Source organism: Leptopilina boulardi, unplaced genomic scaffold, assembly GCF_019393585.1.
Source record: "Leptopilina boulardi isolate dan_hultmark-lab unplaced genomic scaffold, ZJU_Lbou_2.1 LbouV2_372, whole genome shotgun sequence".
Taxonomy (NCBI): Eukaryota; Metazoa; Arthropoda; class Insecta; order Hymenoptera; family Figitidae; genus Leptopilina; species Leptopilina boulardi.
Genome location: NW_026137943.1, coordinates 1,528,331 through 1,548,553, shown reverse-complemented (window position 1 = coordinate 1,548,553; position 20,223 = coordinate 1,528,331). Strand labels below are relative to the sequence as shown.

Below are 20,223 nucleotides of genomic sequence, written 5' to 3'. Positions count from 1 at the left end.
ATTCTTAGTCTACTGCAATTTAGGTTCAATTGGTAGGTTTTTTTGAAGGTTATTACGTGTTGTTATAAGGTAAAAAAATAATAGAGACATGCTGATTAATTATTTTTGAATATGTATGGAATTTTTTCATTTTCCAGGAAAACATTCTATTCAAAAAAATGAAATAAAATTGATTATTCTTAGTCTACTGCAATTTAGGTTCAATTGGTAGGTTTTTTTGAAGGTTATTACGTGTTGTTTTAAGGTAAAAAAAAATAGAGACATGCTGTTTAATTTTATTTGATTTTTTTTTTGAATTTTTTCATTTTCCAGGAAAACATTCTATTTCAAAAAATGGAATAAAATTGATTATTCTTAGTCTACTGCAATTTAGGTTCAATTGGTATGTTTTTTTTTGAAGGTTATTACGTGTTGTGTTAAGGTAAAAAAAAAATAGAGTCATGCTGATTAATTTTATTTGAATATGTATGGAATTTTTTCATTTTCCAGGAAAACATTCTATTCAAAAAAATGAAATAAAATTGATTATTCTTAGTCTACTGCAATTTAGGTTTAATTGGTAGGTTTTTTTGAAGGTTATTACGTGTTGTGTTAAGGTAAAAAAAAATAGAGACATGCTGATTAATTTTATTTGAATTTTTTTCGAATTTTTTCATTTTCCAGGAAAGCATTCTATTTCAAAAAATGGAATAAAATTGATTATTCTTAGTCTACTGCAATTTAGGTTCAATTGGTAGGTTTTATTGAAGGTTATTACGTGTTGTTTTAAGGTAAAAAAAAATATAGAGACATGCTGATTAATTTTATTTGAATTTTTTTCGAATTTTTTCATTTTCCAGGAAAACATTCTACTCAAAAAAATGGAATAAAATTGATTATTCTTAGTCTACTGCAATTTAGGTTCAATTGGTAGGTTTTTCTAAAGGTTATTACGTGTTGTGTTAAGGTAAAAAAAAATAGAGACATGCTGATTAATTTTATTTGAATTTTTTTCGAATTTTTGCATTTTCCAGGAAAACATTCTATTTCAAAAAATGGAATAAAATTGATTATTCTTAGTCTACTGCAATTTAGGTTCAATTGGTAGGTTTTTTTGAAGGTTATTACGTGTTGTGTTAAGGTAAAAAAAATAGAGACATGCTGATTAATTTTATTCGAATTTTTTTCGAATTTTTTCATTTTCCAGGAAAACATTCTATTCAAAAAAATGGAATAAAATTGATTATTCTTAGTCTACTGCAATTTAGGTTCAATTGGTAGGTTTTTTTGAAGGTTATTACGTGTTGTGTTAAGGTAAAAAAAAATAGAGACATGCTGATTAATTTTATTTGAATTTTTTTCGAATTTTTTCATTTTCCAGGAAAGCATTCTATTTCAAAAAATGGAATAAAATTGATTATTCTTAGTCTACTGCAATTTAGGTTCAATTGGTAGGTTTTATTGAAGGTTATTACGTGTTGTTTTAAGGTAAAAAAAAATATAGAGACATGCTGATTAATTTTATTTGAATTTTTTTCGAATTTTTTCATTTTCCAGGAAAACATTCTACTCAAAAAAATGGAATAAAATTGATTATTCTTAGTCTACTGCAATTTAGGTTCAATTGGTAGGTTTTTCTAAAGGTTATTACGTGTTGTGTTAAGGTAAAAAAAAATAGAGACATGCTGATTAATTTTATTTGAATTTTTTTCGAATTTTTGCATTTTCCAGGAAAACATTCTATTTCAAAAAATGGAATAAAATTGATTATTCTTAGTCTACTGCAATTTAGGTTCAATTGGTAGGTTTTTTTGAAGGTTATTACGTGTTGTGTTAAGGTAAAAAAAATAGAGACATGCTGATTAATTTTATTCGAATTTTTTTCGAATTTTTTCATTTTCCAGGAAAACATTCTATTCAAAAAAATGGAATAAAATTGATTATTCTTAGTCTACTGCAATTTAGGTTCAATTGGTAGGTTTTTTTGAAGGTTATTACGTGTTGTGTTAAGGTAAAAAAAAATAGAGACATGCTGATTAATTTTATTTGAATTTTTTTCGAATTTTTTCATTTTCCAGGAAAGCATTCTATTTCAAAAAATGGAATAAAATTGATTATTCTTAGTCTACTGCAATTTAGGTTCAATTGGTAGGTTTTATTGAAGGTTATTACGTGTTGTTTTAAGGTAAAAAAAAATATAGAGACATGCTGATTAATTTTATTTGAATTTTTTTCGAATTTTTTCATTTTCCAGGAAAACATTCTACTCAAAAAAATGGAATAAAATTGATTATTCTTAGTCTACTGCAATTTAGGTTCAATTGGTAGGTTTTTCTAAAGGTTATTACGTGTTGTGTTAAGGTAAAAAAAAATAGAGACATGCTGATTAATTTTATTTGAATTTTTTTCGAATTTTTGCATTTTCCAGGAAAACATTCTATTTCAAAAAATGGAATAAAATTGATTATTCTTAGTCTACTGCAATTTAGGTTCAATTGGTAGGTTTTTTTGAAGGTTATTACGTGTTGTGTTAAGGTAAAAAAAATAGAGACATGCTGATTAATTTTATTCGAATTTTTTTCGAATTTTTTCATTTTCCAGGAAAACATTCTATTCAAAAAAATGGAATAAAATTGATTATTCTTAGTCTACTGCAATTTAGGTTCAATTGGTAGGTTTTTTTGAAGGTTATTACGTGTTGTGTTAAGGTAAAAAAAAATAGAGACATGCTGATTAATTTTATTTGAATTTTTTTCGAATTTTTTCATTTTCCAGGAAAACATTCTATCAAAAAAAATCGAATAAAATTGATTTTTCTTATTCTATTGCAATTTAGGTTTAATTAGTAACAACAACAAACAAAGGAACGGTTAAGTTCGCGCGCTTGCGCGTGTTTAATTTTCCTAGTTAGTTAATAATTTATTGATAAGTAATTTTCTCTATAATGAATAATTCAAAAAAACAATTTTTATGAAAATTACAAGAAAATCAATTGATTGAAACTATTTTAATGAGTATTAAAAAAAGACCATTATTTTAATATAATTGCATTAACCTTATGAACTTGTAAGGGTTCTGTTCAACGTTTATGAAATAATTTCTAGAATGGGGAAATGACTCAACTAGATTTTATCGAATTAGTATAAAGAATCAGTCACTTTTTAACTGTGCTTGGTACGTGATGTTGTTCTAGTGGTAAAAAAAATGTTAATTTCTAACAATTAAATAAATTGTAAATAACTAAAAAAAAAATTGTACTAAAATGATAGTAGAATTATCAACAATTCATCTTTTTATTTTTCTATTTTTTCAAATATCTTCACAAGAATCAGTGTTATTAGATGATATTATTAAACAAATAAGGGAAAATGAATTTGAACCATATCAGACAATAATAATGCATGATGGAAAAGAAAAGAGTATTGAAATTCTAAATGAAATAACGCCAATTGCCTTAAAGGACACACCAAGTAAAGTGATTAACTATATAATAGATTCTAAAAAGAAATTATTTCAATCAACAATTACTTCAAGAAGTCTTTATCAAACTACACTTTTTATCATTATCTTTGAATTTACCAATAAATATGATACGGATAACATATTTAATTATATAAAACAAATAACTTTAAGTTATACCTATCCTAGATGTCTTATGATTTTATTAAGTAATTATATTGATGAACGTAAATTTTTACTTAAAAGAGCATGGGAAATGTTATTGTTTGATTTAACAATTTTACAATTTCAAAAATTAAATAAATCAAAAGGATTATTATCAATTGACAATTATCAACGAAATATATTAATAAATTATTACAATAAATTCACTGGGATATATACATTTAATAATTATACAAAAGGAGAGAAAATTTTTCCATTAAAATTAAAAGATTTAAATGGTTATGAAATGAAAGCAGTTTCTGGATCGTTTAATGGAACTGACATTGATAATTATCAAGAAAATGTTTTTATTAATGAAAATAATGCAATTAATCATCATTTACGTACACTTGAAACATTTTCAACTTTAATGAATTTTAAATTATTAAAATTGTCAAATAAAATTCTTATGGAATGTCTTGCCTTTAATGAATGTGAAATTTTTATATATTTCTATTCAGGTGAAACATTTTATTTTACAAATAATGCAAATACAATGTTACTTTCAGGTTATAAATTTGTTGTACCAATTTTAAAAAAAGAAGAATCCCTTGAAATAACATTTCAAACATCAATTTTCATGGTAATTTTAAGTTGTGGATTTGTCATTTTTATTTGGCTGATACTTTGGTTTTTAAAATTTGACAAAAGATTTTTACAATTTTTACATTATTTAGAATTATTATTGGGAATTTCTGTACCATATGATGTGAATAAATTAACAGATAGAATAATTTTAATAACAATATTGTTTGGTTTTTGGCAATTTTCATCATCATTGCATTCAATATTAACATCGACAAGTGTTAATAAAGAGAATGATGATTTAATAAATACACTTAAAGATTTAAAAGAATCAACTTTAATACCATATGTATTTCCTGGTATTGATTATTATTCAAATAATACTGACAATGAAATAATGAAAAAATTAATTGATAGATCAAAAAATTATACAAGTGAAATTGATTGTATATTGGAATTAAGAAAAAATAAAAATATTGCATGTTTAATGCTCGATACAAATGCACAATTACAATTATGGAAAGATTTAGATAAAAATGGTTTACCAACAGTGAAAATAATTGATGAAGTTATTGCACAAGATACTGGATTTATAATTTGTGAATTAAATTCACCATATATTTTTGAATTTGAACGTCATATGGGAAAAATAATACAAAGTGGTTTATATTATAAATGGTTGAATGACTATTTAAATGTTACACTTGGAAGGAGAGAAATTATTGGCAATTCTTTTGGAAATGAAGAAAATGTTTTAGAACTTTCATTAATTATCATTCTAGCTGTGGGATTTACAATTTCAATTATTGTATTTTTTATCGAGTTACTCATTAACAATAAAAGGTAAATTATTAGCGAAAAATTATAATTTAAAAAATTTATTAGAAAATACTAAAAAATTTATTTTTCTATAACATAATCTAAAAACTGAGAAATTATTTTTTTCTAACAATTTCTCAGTTTTGAGATTATGTTTACCTTCTTTAAATACAGTGAAACCCACGTATATCGGACCCATCAGTCGGTAAAGTAGATTTCTGTGTCGGTAATTTTTTATATTTTCAATCTGTTTTACCATCAGTCGGTAAGATAGATTTCTATGTCGGTATTTTTTTATATTTTTAGTTTTTAAAAATTTTTACCCTAATGATCATGTTCCTTGAAATTCGATATACATGGGTTTCACTGTATAAAAATTTGTTGACTTTTTCTAACTTTTGTCTAAAATTCTTGAAAAAAACCAATTTACAGGCAATTGAAGACTTATTTTACAATGTTGGCGAACACGTGCAACACGACAAGATAAGAAAAGTTAAAGAATGTTGCGCGAGAGTTGATGAAATGCATATTACGCCTCGGGAGAAGATTTTCAAGAGTACGAAGAAGAAAAAAAAAAAAAAAAAAAAGGATTATCACTTTTGTTATATTCATGTTTCATGGAAGAGTGAAACTTTCTCAAGATTTTCCCCGTCTTCATTCAACTCACATAGAATAATAGAAGAACTATTTTGGACTTTTGAAAAAGAAGAAGAAGAAGAAGAAAAAGAAAAAAGAAGTTACTCAGATATAAATGATGAATGTGGATGATAATAATAAAAGCAGCCAACAGCATTCGAGTGATATTCTCCCAGTTTCACAGTCCTTTTGGAGTATAAGCAATTATGGCAATGATTGCGATGCCAATTCGGTGGCTTTGATTGAACATTACTCTCAAAATGGATCGTAATTCTACCGGATATATTTCGGAAATTGAAAATGGACCTTGCATTTACTGCAAAATTTTAATGGATGAAATAAAATATGACTTGTTCGTATAATATAAATATACTTCACTTAAATTGAAGAGTTTTTTCGAATTTTTCATTATTTTCAAAAATACAATTTTTTTTATTTCCAGTAAGGAATAATTTTTCAAAAAATTAATTAAATTTTTTTTGGGAAAATATTTAAAAATTATTTTTTTTTAAGAAATTAATTTTTTGTTATTAAAATGCATTTTTTTTTTTTTTTGAGTGACTTTCGAAATTTTTGAATTGTTATTTAAGACTTCCAATTTGCATACGTCGTTTACTCTTAACCGTATCAACATCGTAACTGTCGAGCAAATGCTGTCGTCTTCTTCACTCTGAAATTAAATGAACCTTGTGTACGTGCTTGCAACTTTAGACGGTCACCTTTCTCGTATACATAGAATTAATTTACTCGCAGTTGTGCGCAAAGGAAAACTTATATATATATATATATATAATCAAAGTTAATATAATTTACTTTCGAAAACATTTAACAAAATTATCTGCAATTAATTAAAATTTCTCAATCACATTATATTTTTATTTCAATTTATTTCTATTTTCTTTTTAATTTATTTATTTTTTCTCAATATTTATTGAAAATATTTCTTAATTAAACACAAATTGAAACGCATTAAAAATTGTGCCTCGTAGGTGGCGCCACATATTCTATGTTACTTGACTCATTTTAAAGTACATAAAAAATTTTGCCTCATAGGTGGCGCCACATATTCTATGTTATTTGACTCATTTTAAAGTACATAAAAAATTGTGCCTCGTAGGTGGCGCCACTTTCTATGTCGATTTGATTTTGAACTGCAACAAAAATGAATTCAGATTTTTTTTTTTTTCAAAATTGATATAAAATTAATTATAGTACAAATAAAATTAAAATAAGAATAATCATTCCATGAAATGTGTATATATATACTATTTTTTTCTTCTCTACTATTATACGAAAAAGAAAAAAAAATTCAAATATTAGAAAAGAAATTTGCCATTGAGAAGAATGAGTTTCGAAAGAAGCTTTTAAAAAAATTACATATCCCCCTTCACCACCGAAAAAAAAGGCCGCAGGTGATCGACTGTGAACATTTTAGTTACGAAATGGAACCACCTGCTACTTCCTCTTTTCCAACGTTCAGTCAAGGAATAATAGTAAGTACAAGATAAAGTCGCTATAAAAGATTAAACCCGACTGTTTCCAAATATACAAAAAGAAAAAAAATGTTTATATACACCACAATAATAAAAATTGTTTCCTTATTTATTTAAAATTTTTTTTTTAATATTATTAAAAAAAATTAATCACAAAATTTTATTATATCAACAATAATTATTGAACAATAATAGTAAAATAATTTATAAAAAATAAAAATAAAAAAGAATAAAAAAAATATATATATGTATATATATACATATATTTTTTTTTAAAAAAGGTGTTAATATAGCTGCTTGCTAAACGGAAATAACGTTTTCTTCAGCATTTGACTCTTTGATAAACGGCTAAACGTAATTGCAGCATATATATATATATATATATATATATATATAAAGTTTCAACGAAACCCGGAACAGCGGGTTTCTGCCATTAATAGGAGATGGTAGCGAAAATTGTAGGGGGGGAGACGATGGAGGGGGGGAGGGGGTCGTGATTAATTTGATTCAATTACAAACCGGAGCAAATCCGGGGCATCGATTTTATTACGGTTTCAAGCCAGCCATGGAATCTTTTCCTATTTTCCTTTTTTTTTTTTTTTTTTTCATTTTTTTTCGCTTCTTCTTCTTCTTCCAACACACCTCTAGATGGAAAAAAAAGTAATTACTTCGCTTGCATGAGCAAACTCTTTTGTTAATATCTGATCAGTTTATAGCTTCATTAATTTCAAAAATAGCTTGTGAACCAGAACCAATATTGTTATTGCTTTTGTAAAAAAAAAAAAGAAAAAAGTGTAACTATATAAATTTTTATTACTGTGCATGTATTAATCCTCAAAGAAAAAAAAACATATTAATTTATTTGGAGTTTTTTTTTTTAGTACATACTCCTTGGTGGATAGTAATAAAAAAAATAATGTAGAGTAATGTTAAATATTTTATTAGTAGTTAAAATCAGTTTTGGTCAGACAGAAAGCTTTGAATTGTTATAATTTGCAAATATCAGTAGTAAAAGTCAGTTTTGGTCAGGCACGATGCTTTGAATTGTTATAATTTTTTAATTCTCAGTAGTAAAACACAATTATAGTCAGACAAAACATTTTTCCAGTTTTATAAATTTTTTTAAGTAGTCATACCTCAGTTTAGTCAGACTAAATTTTGTACAGTACCTAATTATTACCTACCTTGCCTAATTATAAAAGTAATTTTTTGTCAGACAATTTTCCAGTTTGATAAAGTTATCAGTAGTAAGAATCGGATTTAGTCAGACGGAAAGCTGAAAATTTTGATTATAAGTAGTAAAAAGTAGTATTAGTCAGACAGAAAGCTGAAAATTTTGATTATAAGTAGTAAAATATAGTTTCAGTTAGACATAAACTTTGCAATTAGTTACTAGTAGTAAAAATCAATAACAGTCAGACATAACAGAATTCTTCTAATTTCTATTTCAGTAAGACAATTTAAGACATAATGCCTAATAAATATTCTTAAAAATAGTTAACAATTTTTTTTTTATAGTATTGTAAAAAAATGTCTGACAATATTTTTCCCTTTTCCTTCATTTTTTTTTTTTTCAGTAAAATATCATCATTTTGAAAGTCATGTTTACTGAGACCTGCGATGCTTAATATTTTTTTATCCCGTGGTATTAGGAAGATAAATTGAGCTGTCCATCGCCTTTGGATCAACCCTCGTTCTAACTTGCATATATACGAACCCTCATTCTCATTCCGAATTTCCGACATGTAATATTCCTTGGCTTCTGAGGTATATTACTTTATGGTTGACAAGTAATAACTTGCCTCACTCTTTTGTATAGTTTAACTATCACACGTAAACTTGACACACAATTGTGCACTCTGACAGTATATGACATTAATGTTTCTAAGCTTCAAAACTAATTTTCTATATATATATATATATATATATATATGCCAAACGTCTTGTTATTGGCCTGTAAAATTAAATTCAATTTATCAGTATCATGCAATATGTAATCCAATTGAAAAATAAAAATTGCTTTTTTTGATTGACGTATACAGAAAGAAATATATTCACATTTTTGTTGGAAATATTGTTTTTTTTTTTTTAAATTGCTTTCAATTTTCAAAATTGGTTTAATTTTGCTAATATTTTTTTAATTGAAATTATGGAATATTAAAATTTTCTATTTTATATATTACACATGCATAGCGTTATTAAGGATGAATATAATTTTACAGTGAACTTTGTAATTAATCGCAAATTACATACTGACACAAACTATATATATATATATATATACATCGTTAGAGTGATTTAATCGATTTTAATACAAACTGCCAATCATGTTTTAATACAATTTTTAAATTGCTTCTCGTTAAACGTTTTCGTTTTAGAGGGGAAAAAAAAAATTTTAAAAGGGATTTTTTTTTTTTATTAAAAAATTAGTATATGCTCAGAATAAAAAGAATCAATTAATTTCAGTAATTTTTTTCTGAAGAAAAAATTATATTAAGTTTATTAATTTGTAATTTTTTTATGCAATTTTTTAAATTAGTATAGTAAACTATGAAGATTTAGTCAAAGTTTTTTAAATTCTTATTTCCTTATATATACAGTAGTAAATATCGGTTTTAGTCAGACACTTGAAGTTTTTTAAATAATTTTTTTTTTTTTGCCTTTTTCTGTTTTATTTTCCTAAAATTTACTACTTGAAAGTTCATATCTGATTTGAAATGTTCATAAATTGCATATGCATTTTGTACTTTGATTTTTAGTATATACACATGTATTGGTTTTCCTTCACTGGGGCAACTCATTTCTCATTCTTTACAAGAATAAAATTCTACGCTTATATATTGTGAATGGTATTTCTCCTTCTCTCTCTCTCTCTCTCTCTCTGTTGGAGGATCTGTGTATACAAATTTGAGAAAGGTGAGAATAGTGAGGACTGTGAAAAGCAAACCACTGGAATCTGATAGAGAACAGGTCTTTTTATTCAAAAAAGAAAAAAAAATTCGTATGTATCCGCAAGAAGGTATATACCTACTTACGGAAGGTTTGGTGATACATGGAGATCGCACCTAAATTTCCCCTGAGAGTCATACATCTCTCTCTCTCTCTCTCTCATGCTTCTCTGCTTTGCAAACCTCTCCCCCAAAAACCCTCTTACATCATACCAACGAACCCACTACTCATGAATGAACCTTTTGTGATGTCCACAAATCTATATTTTTACCTTTGCTTTTCACTGATTTTTATATTTTTCAAGTAGTTTGCCTTTAAAGTTCACGTTCTTTTCGATGGGAAAAACTTTGAAAACTATCATAAATTTTCTATACACAATTTATTAAATTATTTCTAAACAATTTTCAAAACAATCCACTATATCGATACAGATTTTTGTTATCGTATATCAAAATTTTCGTGTATTTTTTTTTCTCTGTCAGAATATTATGAAAATTCTATCGAGAGTGGAAAATGTGTACATTTTTTTGTCACTTTAACAATTTCAAAAATTTTTAAATCTTCAATGCAACGATTTTAAGTTTTGCAAAAAAAAAAAGTGGTTTTGCGGTATAATCTGACATTATTCGCATTCAAAAGAGAGAGAGGGAGAGAGAGAGAGGTTGCAACTTTTATGGGCTTGTGAAGTATAAAAGCAGAAAATGCGGCGAGTCTGTTGGATTTTTATGGTTCGGTATAAAAAGCTTATGTGTCCGTGTTTTATGGCATGTTTTTTTATTAATGTAACTGGAGGGGAATTGTCTCCGCACAGATGGATTTCGATGCTCTTGTATTGTTGTTGTTGTTGCCTTTTTTTAAAAGGTCAAACATATTTTCAAGTGGTAGAAAAGTGGATGCTTTATATACCATCTTTCGTCAATTTATAATTATTTTTTAAATTAGAAAATATCAAAGGTATTTTTTAGAAACAATTTTTAATTTCCTCTTCTATCAATTTTTTTAAAAATAATTCCAAGAATTGACATACTAGGTCATTTAGACTTTTTTCACAATTACAAATATAATTTCCCAACGGTAATATGTTTTTCCCAGTATGAGAAAAATTTGATTAATTCCCAAGAAAATATTATATATAATATAATTTATTGAATTGATTTAATTAAATTAACAAATTAATTCAATTTTACAAACAAATTACTATCACTTCGGAAAGGAATTAAATTAATTGTATGAATAAATTAATTTAATAAGTTAATTGCATAAACAAATTAATTTCTTACATAAAAGAATTAATTTAATTTCTTAATTAAATTTATTACTTGAATTAATTAATTATTCAATTATTTTAACAAATTCATTTAATTGTCGAATTATAATTAGAGAATTGAATTAATTTCATGAACTAATCGAACTAATTTAATTGCATAATCGAAATTATTTAATTAAATTGATAAATTAATTTAATTATACAAAACAAACTAATGTATCTTCGAGAACAAATTTAATTAATTGCGTGGACGAATTAATTTCATTACATAAACAAATTAATTTACCTTCTTAATCAAATTAAATTAATTTCCTGAACTAATTAATTGTTCAATTATTTTAATCAATTCATTTAATTACGTAGCCTAATTAATTTATATACCTATACCTAATAATTTAATTACATAATTGAATTAATTTCATTAAATTACCAAATTAATTAACTTATACAAACAAACTAATGTAACTTCGGGAACAATATTAATTAATTGCATGAACGAATTAATTTCCTTATATAAACGAATTAATTCAACTTCTTAAATTAATTAATTTAATTACTTGAACTAATTATTTGTTCAATTATTTTAACGAATTCATTTAATTGTCGAAATATAATTAGAGAATCGAATTAATTTCATGAACTAATCGAACTAATTTAATTGCATAATCGAAATTATTTAATTAAATTGCTAAATTAATTTATTTATACAAAACAAACTAATGTATCTTCGAGAACAAATTTAATTAATTGCGTGGACGAATTAATTTCATTACACAAACAAATTAATTTACCTTCTTAAACAAATTAAATTAATTTCCTGCACTAATTAATTGTTCAATTATTATAATCAATTCATTTAATTATATACTTCCGGTACGAATTAAATTAATTGCATGAATGGATTAATTTAACAAATTCTAACGTGATATAGAACTCCTTTAACAAATTAAATTAATTACTTTAACGATTTTATTTAATTAAATAAACAATTTTATTTAATTACAGAAACGATAATTTAACAAACTAATGTCACTTCGGAAAGTACTTAAATTGAATGAATTGATTAATTTAATAAGTTAGTTAATTGCATGAACAAATTAATTTCATTACATAAACAAATTAATTGAACTTCTTAATTAAATTAAATTAAAATAATTTCTTGAACTAATTAATTGTTTAATTATATTAACGAATTAATTTAATTGTCGAAATATAATTACAGAATCTAATTAATTTCAAGAAATAATCGAACTAATTTAATTACATAATCGAAATGATTTAATTAAATTGCCAAATTAATTTAATTATACAAAAGAAACTAATGTTCAATGTTGTAACTTGTCCTTTACATTCAAAGTTAATACTTGTATTAAATAATAATAATCAAATAAAATTTGATTAAATCTCAAGAAAACATAAATATTATATAATACAATTTATAAATATAGATATAAATTATAAATATAATTATAGTATAAATAAGATAATTCTAATTAATGCTTTCGTTCAGTTAGCAAGACAATTTTTCCAAGCCGCTTCAAATTTGCTCGCGTTTCAGTTAACGGTCAATTCTCATAGTGTCATATTTTTATCTTGACAAAGCTTTTTTAATCAGGAAATCTCTAATTAAAACTCTTTCATTTAGAATACATATATATATATATATATATATATATATATATATATATATATATATATAATATAAAAAAAATTTATACATAACTTTTGCTACCAATTTCTTGTACAATGAATTGCATTATCGGACATGCAAATGAGAAAAAAAAAATATATGTATGATGCATTATAACAAGTAGTTTTCTAATCTCGACGGTTCATAAAACAGTAATATATTCGGTTGGGAAAAATAACGACAACGAAATAAATACAAAAATATTCAACGATAGGTTCACTCTGAGTTCACTTTGTAATGTCAACCTATATGTAATTAGATATGTATCGAGGCTAGTATGGTTATAGTCACGTAAGCTTGACATATGCTCATTAATTATTGTCGTTGGTAATTGTGTAGAAGGAAAAAAGAAGTTAAAACCACAATGATTTTACTTTCAATATGTATATAATCCTATAAAAAGTAGAAAAAAAAAAGTTTTCAAAAAGAAACAATTAATTTACACTTTTTGAAAAAATAACAAAACTTCTATTTATCCTCCAGAGTTTAATAAACTCTTTCATTTTCATAAAACTATAGAAAAATTAAATATAAGAATAGTTATTAAATATATTTAAAAATTAACTTTGTAAGTAAGAAAATTAAATTAATTTTCCAATATTTCCTTGAATTTTGATTTATTTATCCCGCACTGATTAAAACTAAATTAGATACTCTTTTAATAAATGAAATAAATTTCCATTTAGATTTTTTTTTTTTTGTGAATTATATTCAGAGCACGAATAATCGAATCAAAAGTAATTGTGTTCTCAATAAACTGAGAGAAAAAGGAAGGGAATGAAAGGGGGATTTATATATATAGATAAAGAGTGTATTCTTTAATTCATGAGATTGCAGGTGAAGAAGATCGTCCACAAATTACTGACAGGGATGAGAGGTTAGTGGACAGAATAAAGGTAGAAAGGATCAACAAAAAAAAAAAAAAGAAGAAAAAAAGACCATAAAAATGTTGGAAATGGGATGAGGGAGACTTGGTGGTAAAATGGAGGGAGTAGTTGAGATGGCTAATAACATTTGAGGGGTGGGTGGTTTCGATTCTCCAGGATCACCTACTACTGACGATTGTCGTTCTCTGAAGTTCTTCTCGCCCTCCTATGGAATAAGGGCTAAAGTATTATTTCCACAGAAGGCACTGTTGGTTTCAACATCTAGCAAAAAAAATTTTTTTTTTTACTAGACATCTTTTCCCTCATAAAAATAAATAAGCCGGAGTCTGTTGATCCTTGGGAAATTGCAGGACTTTTCCCTCATTTCTGCCTCTCAACGTTTTACGTCCAAGTCCCATTTTTCCCTTGTAGAAAAGACTATCCTCCTTGACTTTTTTCATTTTCTCTATCCCCCTGTACATACATATAGAATATATATATATATATATATGTATAGCAAGAAAACTAAAAGACGGTTTCTTCATCATTCCCGCATCTGAAGTCACCATATTCGTATCCATAGTGAATGTTGAAAGAAAAGTTATTTTCTAACACCATTTCTCATTTAATACATTTATATAGAGAAGGAAATTTTCATTCTGCATGAGAAATTGAAAAATCAACCCTTTTTTCTCGTATATTTGACAGATGTAATTTTATTGATGCGCTAGTGATCCAGAGGTTATCTATATAGACTGTGGATGTAAAAAAAAAATAGATAGAAAGATAGATGATATAGCGTACGAGTAAAAAATGATTGGGATTTTCACATATTATTTATTTTGTGCACGTCATTTATTTTAAGTATAGAAAATATACTTTCTTAAAAGAATTTTATGCAAATAAATTTAAAAAAAAAATACTTGATGATAAATTTTTAAATCATATCATTGAATTTAATTAATTGAAATAATAAAATTATTCATTATGTTTGTGAATTAATAAATAGAATATTTAAATTATTTATTTAGCTATTGAAAAATGACAATATCGTAATCATTATTTTCTAAGTAAAAAAGATTGACTTTCCAATATCAGGAGAACATTATTTTGAGGAGTACGTATAAAGTTTCTTCTTCGATGGACTAATTTTGAAACGAAAAAGATAAAGAATAAGGGGGAAATAAAGAGAGGGAGAGAGAGAGAGAGAGACTGAAAAGTCAAATGAACCATAAATTTAAAATTGACCAATCGTAAACCACAGACCTTGCCTAAGTGGAAATTTAAATTCCACTTAAATTTTAAATAACGAGGGCGCAACCTGGTCGCAGTGCTCTCAACTTTCTTCCATGGGATGCAATTTGGAAATTTATGACGTAAAAGTTTTCGGTATTCAGTATTTAAAGAAAAGCAGTTCTTTATTTCTTTCTAATAGTTATACTTGTTCTTGAAAAAAAATTTTGCTTTCAAATGAAAAAATTTTTAATAATTTTTAATTAAATATTCAATTATTTTTAATAAATGAATTCTAATTAGGTGGAATTTCATAAAACAATTGTGACTATCAATATTAACAAATTAATTTAATTATGTAAGTAATTATTAACATTTGACAAATTAATTAATTTAATTACACTAACAAATTAAATTAACTTATTAAACAAATTAAATTAATTATTTGAAAGAATTAATTATTTAACTATTTTACTGTATTCATTTAATTACAAAAGCATACTAATTTATATTCATAAACGAAATAATTGAATTACATAATCGAATTGATATAATTAAAGTGTATACAATTAATTTAATTACACAAAACAAACTAATGTAACTTCGGGAACAAATTTAATTAATTGCATGAACGAATTAATTTCATTATATAAACGAATTAATTTAATTTATTAATTAAATTAAATTAATTACTTGAACTAATTAATTGTTAAATTATTTTAACAAATTTATTTAATTGTCGAAATATAATTACAGAATCGAATTAATTTGCGTGAACATTTTAATGAATTCATTTAATTACATAGCCTAATTAATTCATATACCTATACCTAATAATTTAATTACATAATTGAATTGATTTAATTAAATTACCAAATTAATTCAATTATACAAACAAACTAATGTAACTTCAGGAACAAATTTAATTAATTGCATGAACGAATTAATTTCCTTATATAAACGAATTAATTCAACTTCTTAAATTAATTAATTTAATTACTTGAACTAATTAATTGTTCAATTATTTTAACGAATTCATTTAATTGTCGAAATATAATTAGAGAATCGAATTAATTTCATGAACTAATCGAACTAATTTAATAGCATAATCGAAATTATTTAATTAAATTGCTAAATTAATTTATTTATACAAAACAAACTAATGTATCTTCGAGAACAAATTCAATTAATTGCGTGGACGAATTAATTTCATTACACAAACAAATTAATTTACCTTCTTAAACAAATTAAATTAATTTCCTGCACTAATTAATTGTTTAATTATTATAATCAATTCATTTAATTATATACTTCCGGAACGAATTAAATTAATTGCATGAATGGATTAATTTAATAAATTCTAACGTAATATAGAACTCCTTTAACAAATTAAATTAATTACTTTAACGATTTTATTTAATTACATAAACAGTTTTATTTAATTACAGAAATGTTAATTTAACTTTCTTTTGGAAATTATGTTATTTCATTATCACATTAACGAGTTAATTTAATTACATTGTCGAATTATAATTACACAATCGAATTAATTTCATGAAATCATCGAATTAATGTAATTGCAATTATTAATCTCAAGTACCAGATAATTGTCACTTGTTCTTTACATTGAGAGTTGTTACTTGTCCTTAACATTGAAAGTTGTCACTTGTCCTTTACATTGATAGTTGTTACTTGTGTTTATACTTGTCGGAATAATGATTATGTCTCTAATAGTTTGCTATTGTAATAGAAAGTTGTTACTTGTCCCTTTCGAACAAAGTCTTTGACTTAATTCAATAATAATTAATTGGTAATTTAATAATTATTTTAATTCAAAACCACTGTATTAAATCCAATAATAATTAAATTAATTCAGAAAATAATTTTTTTGAATTATTACTATTGACTTTAATATCTTAATTGTTTTGGTTTATATCAGATTTGTAATAAATTTTAGAACAGCGTTTAATTCTAAAGCAAGTACAATCATTGTTAATTGAGAAAGTGTGTGTATCTAAGTATTTTGTAACTGCGCTTGGTCATTTCCTCTCTTTCTTCCTTATTTAAATTATTATAAATCTTCATAAATTTCCCTGGATGATAATTATCACAATTTTTGAAATTAATTAAGCAAAAATTAAGCTTAAGCAAAATTTCACTGTAATATATACTATATATAATTTTTCAAAAATTAATTATCTTTTCATATGTTATTAAATTTTATTATTTCTCTGAAATTAAAACTATTTCGATATAAATATTATCTTTATCTCAATCTACTGCAAAAAAAAAGAATTTATCAACTTGACTTTGTATCTCGCAGGGTCAAGTAACACGGTCATACAGAAATAACATCGCAGATTCCTGAAATTTGAAATGATTCCAACTTTTCTATTTTTATAATTTTTCTCACATTTCTTCGGAAATAATTGTCATTATTTTAACATTGTATTTTATTTCTAAAAATATATATATATATATATATATATATATATATATTTGAAATAAGAAACTTATTAAAACCTCAAAGCTGTGCACAAATCTTATATTACAGAGTGCTCGCATAATTACAATAATTCGCCTTTTATAAAACTTGATCTCAGAGAATATGTGAGACGACTGTGTGTACGTTATTTGAGAAGGTCTCATTGCGGAAGTGAAATAATAAATAAAATTGGGTCGAACGGTGCATATATACCCTCAACTAAGTATTTGCGTCCAATGGGCTCTTATTCAATACAATGACAATCTGATTTTAAACTTCCAACCTCAACAGCCATTTGTTAGTTCAAGTGTCTCTAACGTGTGTGTGGGGAGTAGATGTATTACGAAAGTTATATTGACTTCCCAGTCTTTTCTATATATCATCTAGATAAAGAATTTTTAAAAACTGGACAGTCATTATGTTCTAAGACTCACACGTCATAGAAGCAAATCATCACTAGCTCTAATATCAATTTATAAAAATTTTTTCCCATTACTATTTAGTCTACTCTCAGTGTTGCATTATGTTCAATTGTGTATTAATTAAGAGGATATTGAGGTAGCTAAAAAAAACTTCAGTGTTATAAAAAATTCAGTGTCAGTGCTGTGAATTTAAAAGTATATTAAAAATTTGTTTTCTTTTGTCAAAATTTTTTTATTAAAAATGATCACAAAGCATATATGGATGTTTCTCGTGATACTAGTGATTTTCATTAGTTGTACAAAATCGTCAGAAAATTTTAAATCATTTAGTAAGAAAAAATTACGAATTTTGGGTGTTTTTCATCATCCAGGTAAAAGTCATTTTGATGTATTTAAACCATTATTGGAAGAATTGGCAAAAAGAGGTCACGATATAACAGTGGTATCATTTTTTCCACGAAATATTAATGATACAAGTGTTGAATATTTGTCAAATTATAAGGATATAAGTTTAATTGGTTCAGTGAATGTTTGGTTAAATGTTGTCGATTTAAATATGATTAATTATTCATTTTTAAATCATTTTTTGGAATTATTTAAACTTCGTGAATGGGGTTTACAACATTGTGAAGCAACACTTAATTTACCTGATGTACAAAAATTAATTCATTCAAATAATGAAAAATTTGATTTAATTTTAACGGAAAACTTTAATAGTGATTGCTTTTTAGGATTTGTTTATAAATTTTCAACGCCATTTATTGCATTAACATCACATCAAATAATGCCATGGGGTTATGATCGAATGGGTAGTCCCGATAATCCAAGTTATATATCAAGTACATTTTTGGGTTTATCATCGAAAATGAATTTTCAAGAACGTGTTATTAATACTATTTTTACAAATGTTGCAAAATTAATTTACAACACTGCATATCAATGGTCAACGCAAAAAATTGTTAACGATGCATTTGGTGTTAATATTCCGTCATTGAATGAAATTGCCAGGCAGACGTCAGGCTATTTACATAATACACATTATTCTCTACATGGATCAAAACCCACTGCTCCAAATGTTGTGGAAATTGGCGGTATTCATATTGGAAAAGCAAAATCATTGCCTGAGGATATCAAAAGATTTCTCGACGATGCAAATGAAGGTGCACTTTTGTTTAGTTGGGGATCAATGGTCAGGGCATCTACATTACCAAAAGAGAAACTAATGGCAATTCTTCAGGTGCTTAGCAATATACCGAGGAAAGTGATCTGGAAATGGGAAACTGATCAACTTCCTGAGAAACCGAAGAATGTTATGATTACAAAGTGGTTGCCTCAATATGACGTCATGAGTGAGTAATTTGATATTATTATTATTTACAAAAAAATTAGACAAGTAATTTTTAATTTTGTTTTTTAATTATTTATTTAGTGACTTTTGTATTTTAAATTAATTAATAATAATGCTGATAAAATATAACACATGATCAATTAAGTGGAGTTAATAGTTGTTATCTGCAAATTGGAAACAAAAAAAAAAATTATTTCTTCACTCACTAAAAGGAGATAATTTCATTATCATCAGTTGACTCTTCAATTAGCCTACTGATAAAATATTCATTTAATTATATAATGCATGAAGCACGTACACTTTATGTTTGCATTAATCAATAATTGAGATAATGAAGATGCTATCTCTACAATTCACCTCTAGTTTCATTTCAATTTCAATATATATATATATATATATATATATTTGTTACCAATTATATTAACATAATTACCATTTATAAATAATGTAAATTTAAAAATGAATTATTTTTAATTTAAACTATCAATGTTTTATTTCACTTTTTTTCGATTACATTTAAAAAATTTTTGAATTAATTACAGGGGGAAAAAAAAATCTGTTTATAAATTGCAATATTATTTTTTAATTTTATGACTTTTGTGTCGAGTCATTATGGAAAAATCAGTTTTTGTATTGTATACTTCTAGAAAATTGTTTTTCAAATTATAAATGAGAAAATAATATTTGTCATTTTAAATTTTTATCTATAAATTTGACAAGGAGGTCGTTATCTTGATCGAGTTTTTCTATTTACATGCCGATAATTCTTATCTTTATTGTTTCTTAGCAAACGTCCACTAATTTAGTTAATTTAAAAAAAATATATATATACATTTTTTTTTGTTTGA

The 20,223-nt window shown here is 24.9% G+C and overlaps 3 protein-coding genes across 3 annotated transcripts in view; 2 read left to right on the top strand and 1 right to left on the bottom strand.

Moving 5' to 3' along the window:
* LOC127287721 (uncharacterized) overlaps positions 1-20,223 on the bottom strand; it is a 277,776-nt gene that overhangs the window by 28,373 nt on the left and 229,180 nt on the right. The window lies entirely within an intron of this gene.
* On the top strand, positions 3,153-6,007 carry LOC127287720 (uncharacterized). The gene is made up of 3 exons (XM_051314804.1): positions 3,153-3,449; positions 4,152-5,010; positions 5,419-6,007. The coding sequence occupies exons 1-3, from the start codon at positions 3,242-3,244 to the stop codon at positions 5,471-5,473; spliced, it is 1,122 nt and encodes a 373-aa protein (XP_051170761.1). The 5' UTR covers positions 3,153-3,241; the 3' UTR covers positions 5,474-6,007.
* The window catches only part of LOC127287719 (UDP-glycosyltransferase UGT5-like), a 41,781-nt gene continuing 39,349 nt past the window's right edge, over positions 17,792-20,223 (top strand). Inside the window, exon 1 of the mRNA XM_051314803.1 lies at positions 17,792-19,376. Within this exon, the coding sequence (XP_051170760.1) occupies positions 18,269-19,376 (1,108 nt within the window). The 5' untranslated portion in view covers positions 17,792-18,268. The remainder of the gene's footprint in view (positions 19,377-20,223) is intronic.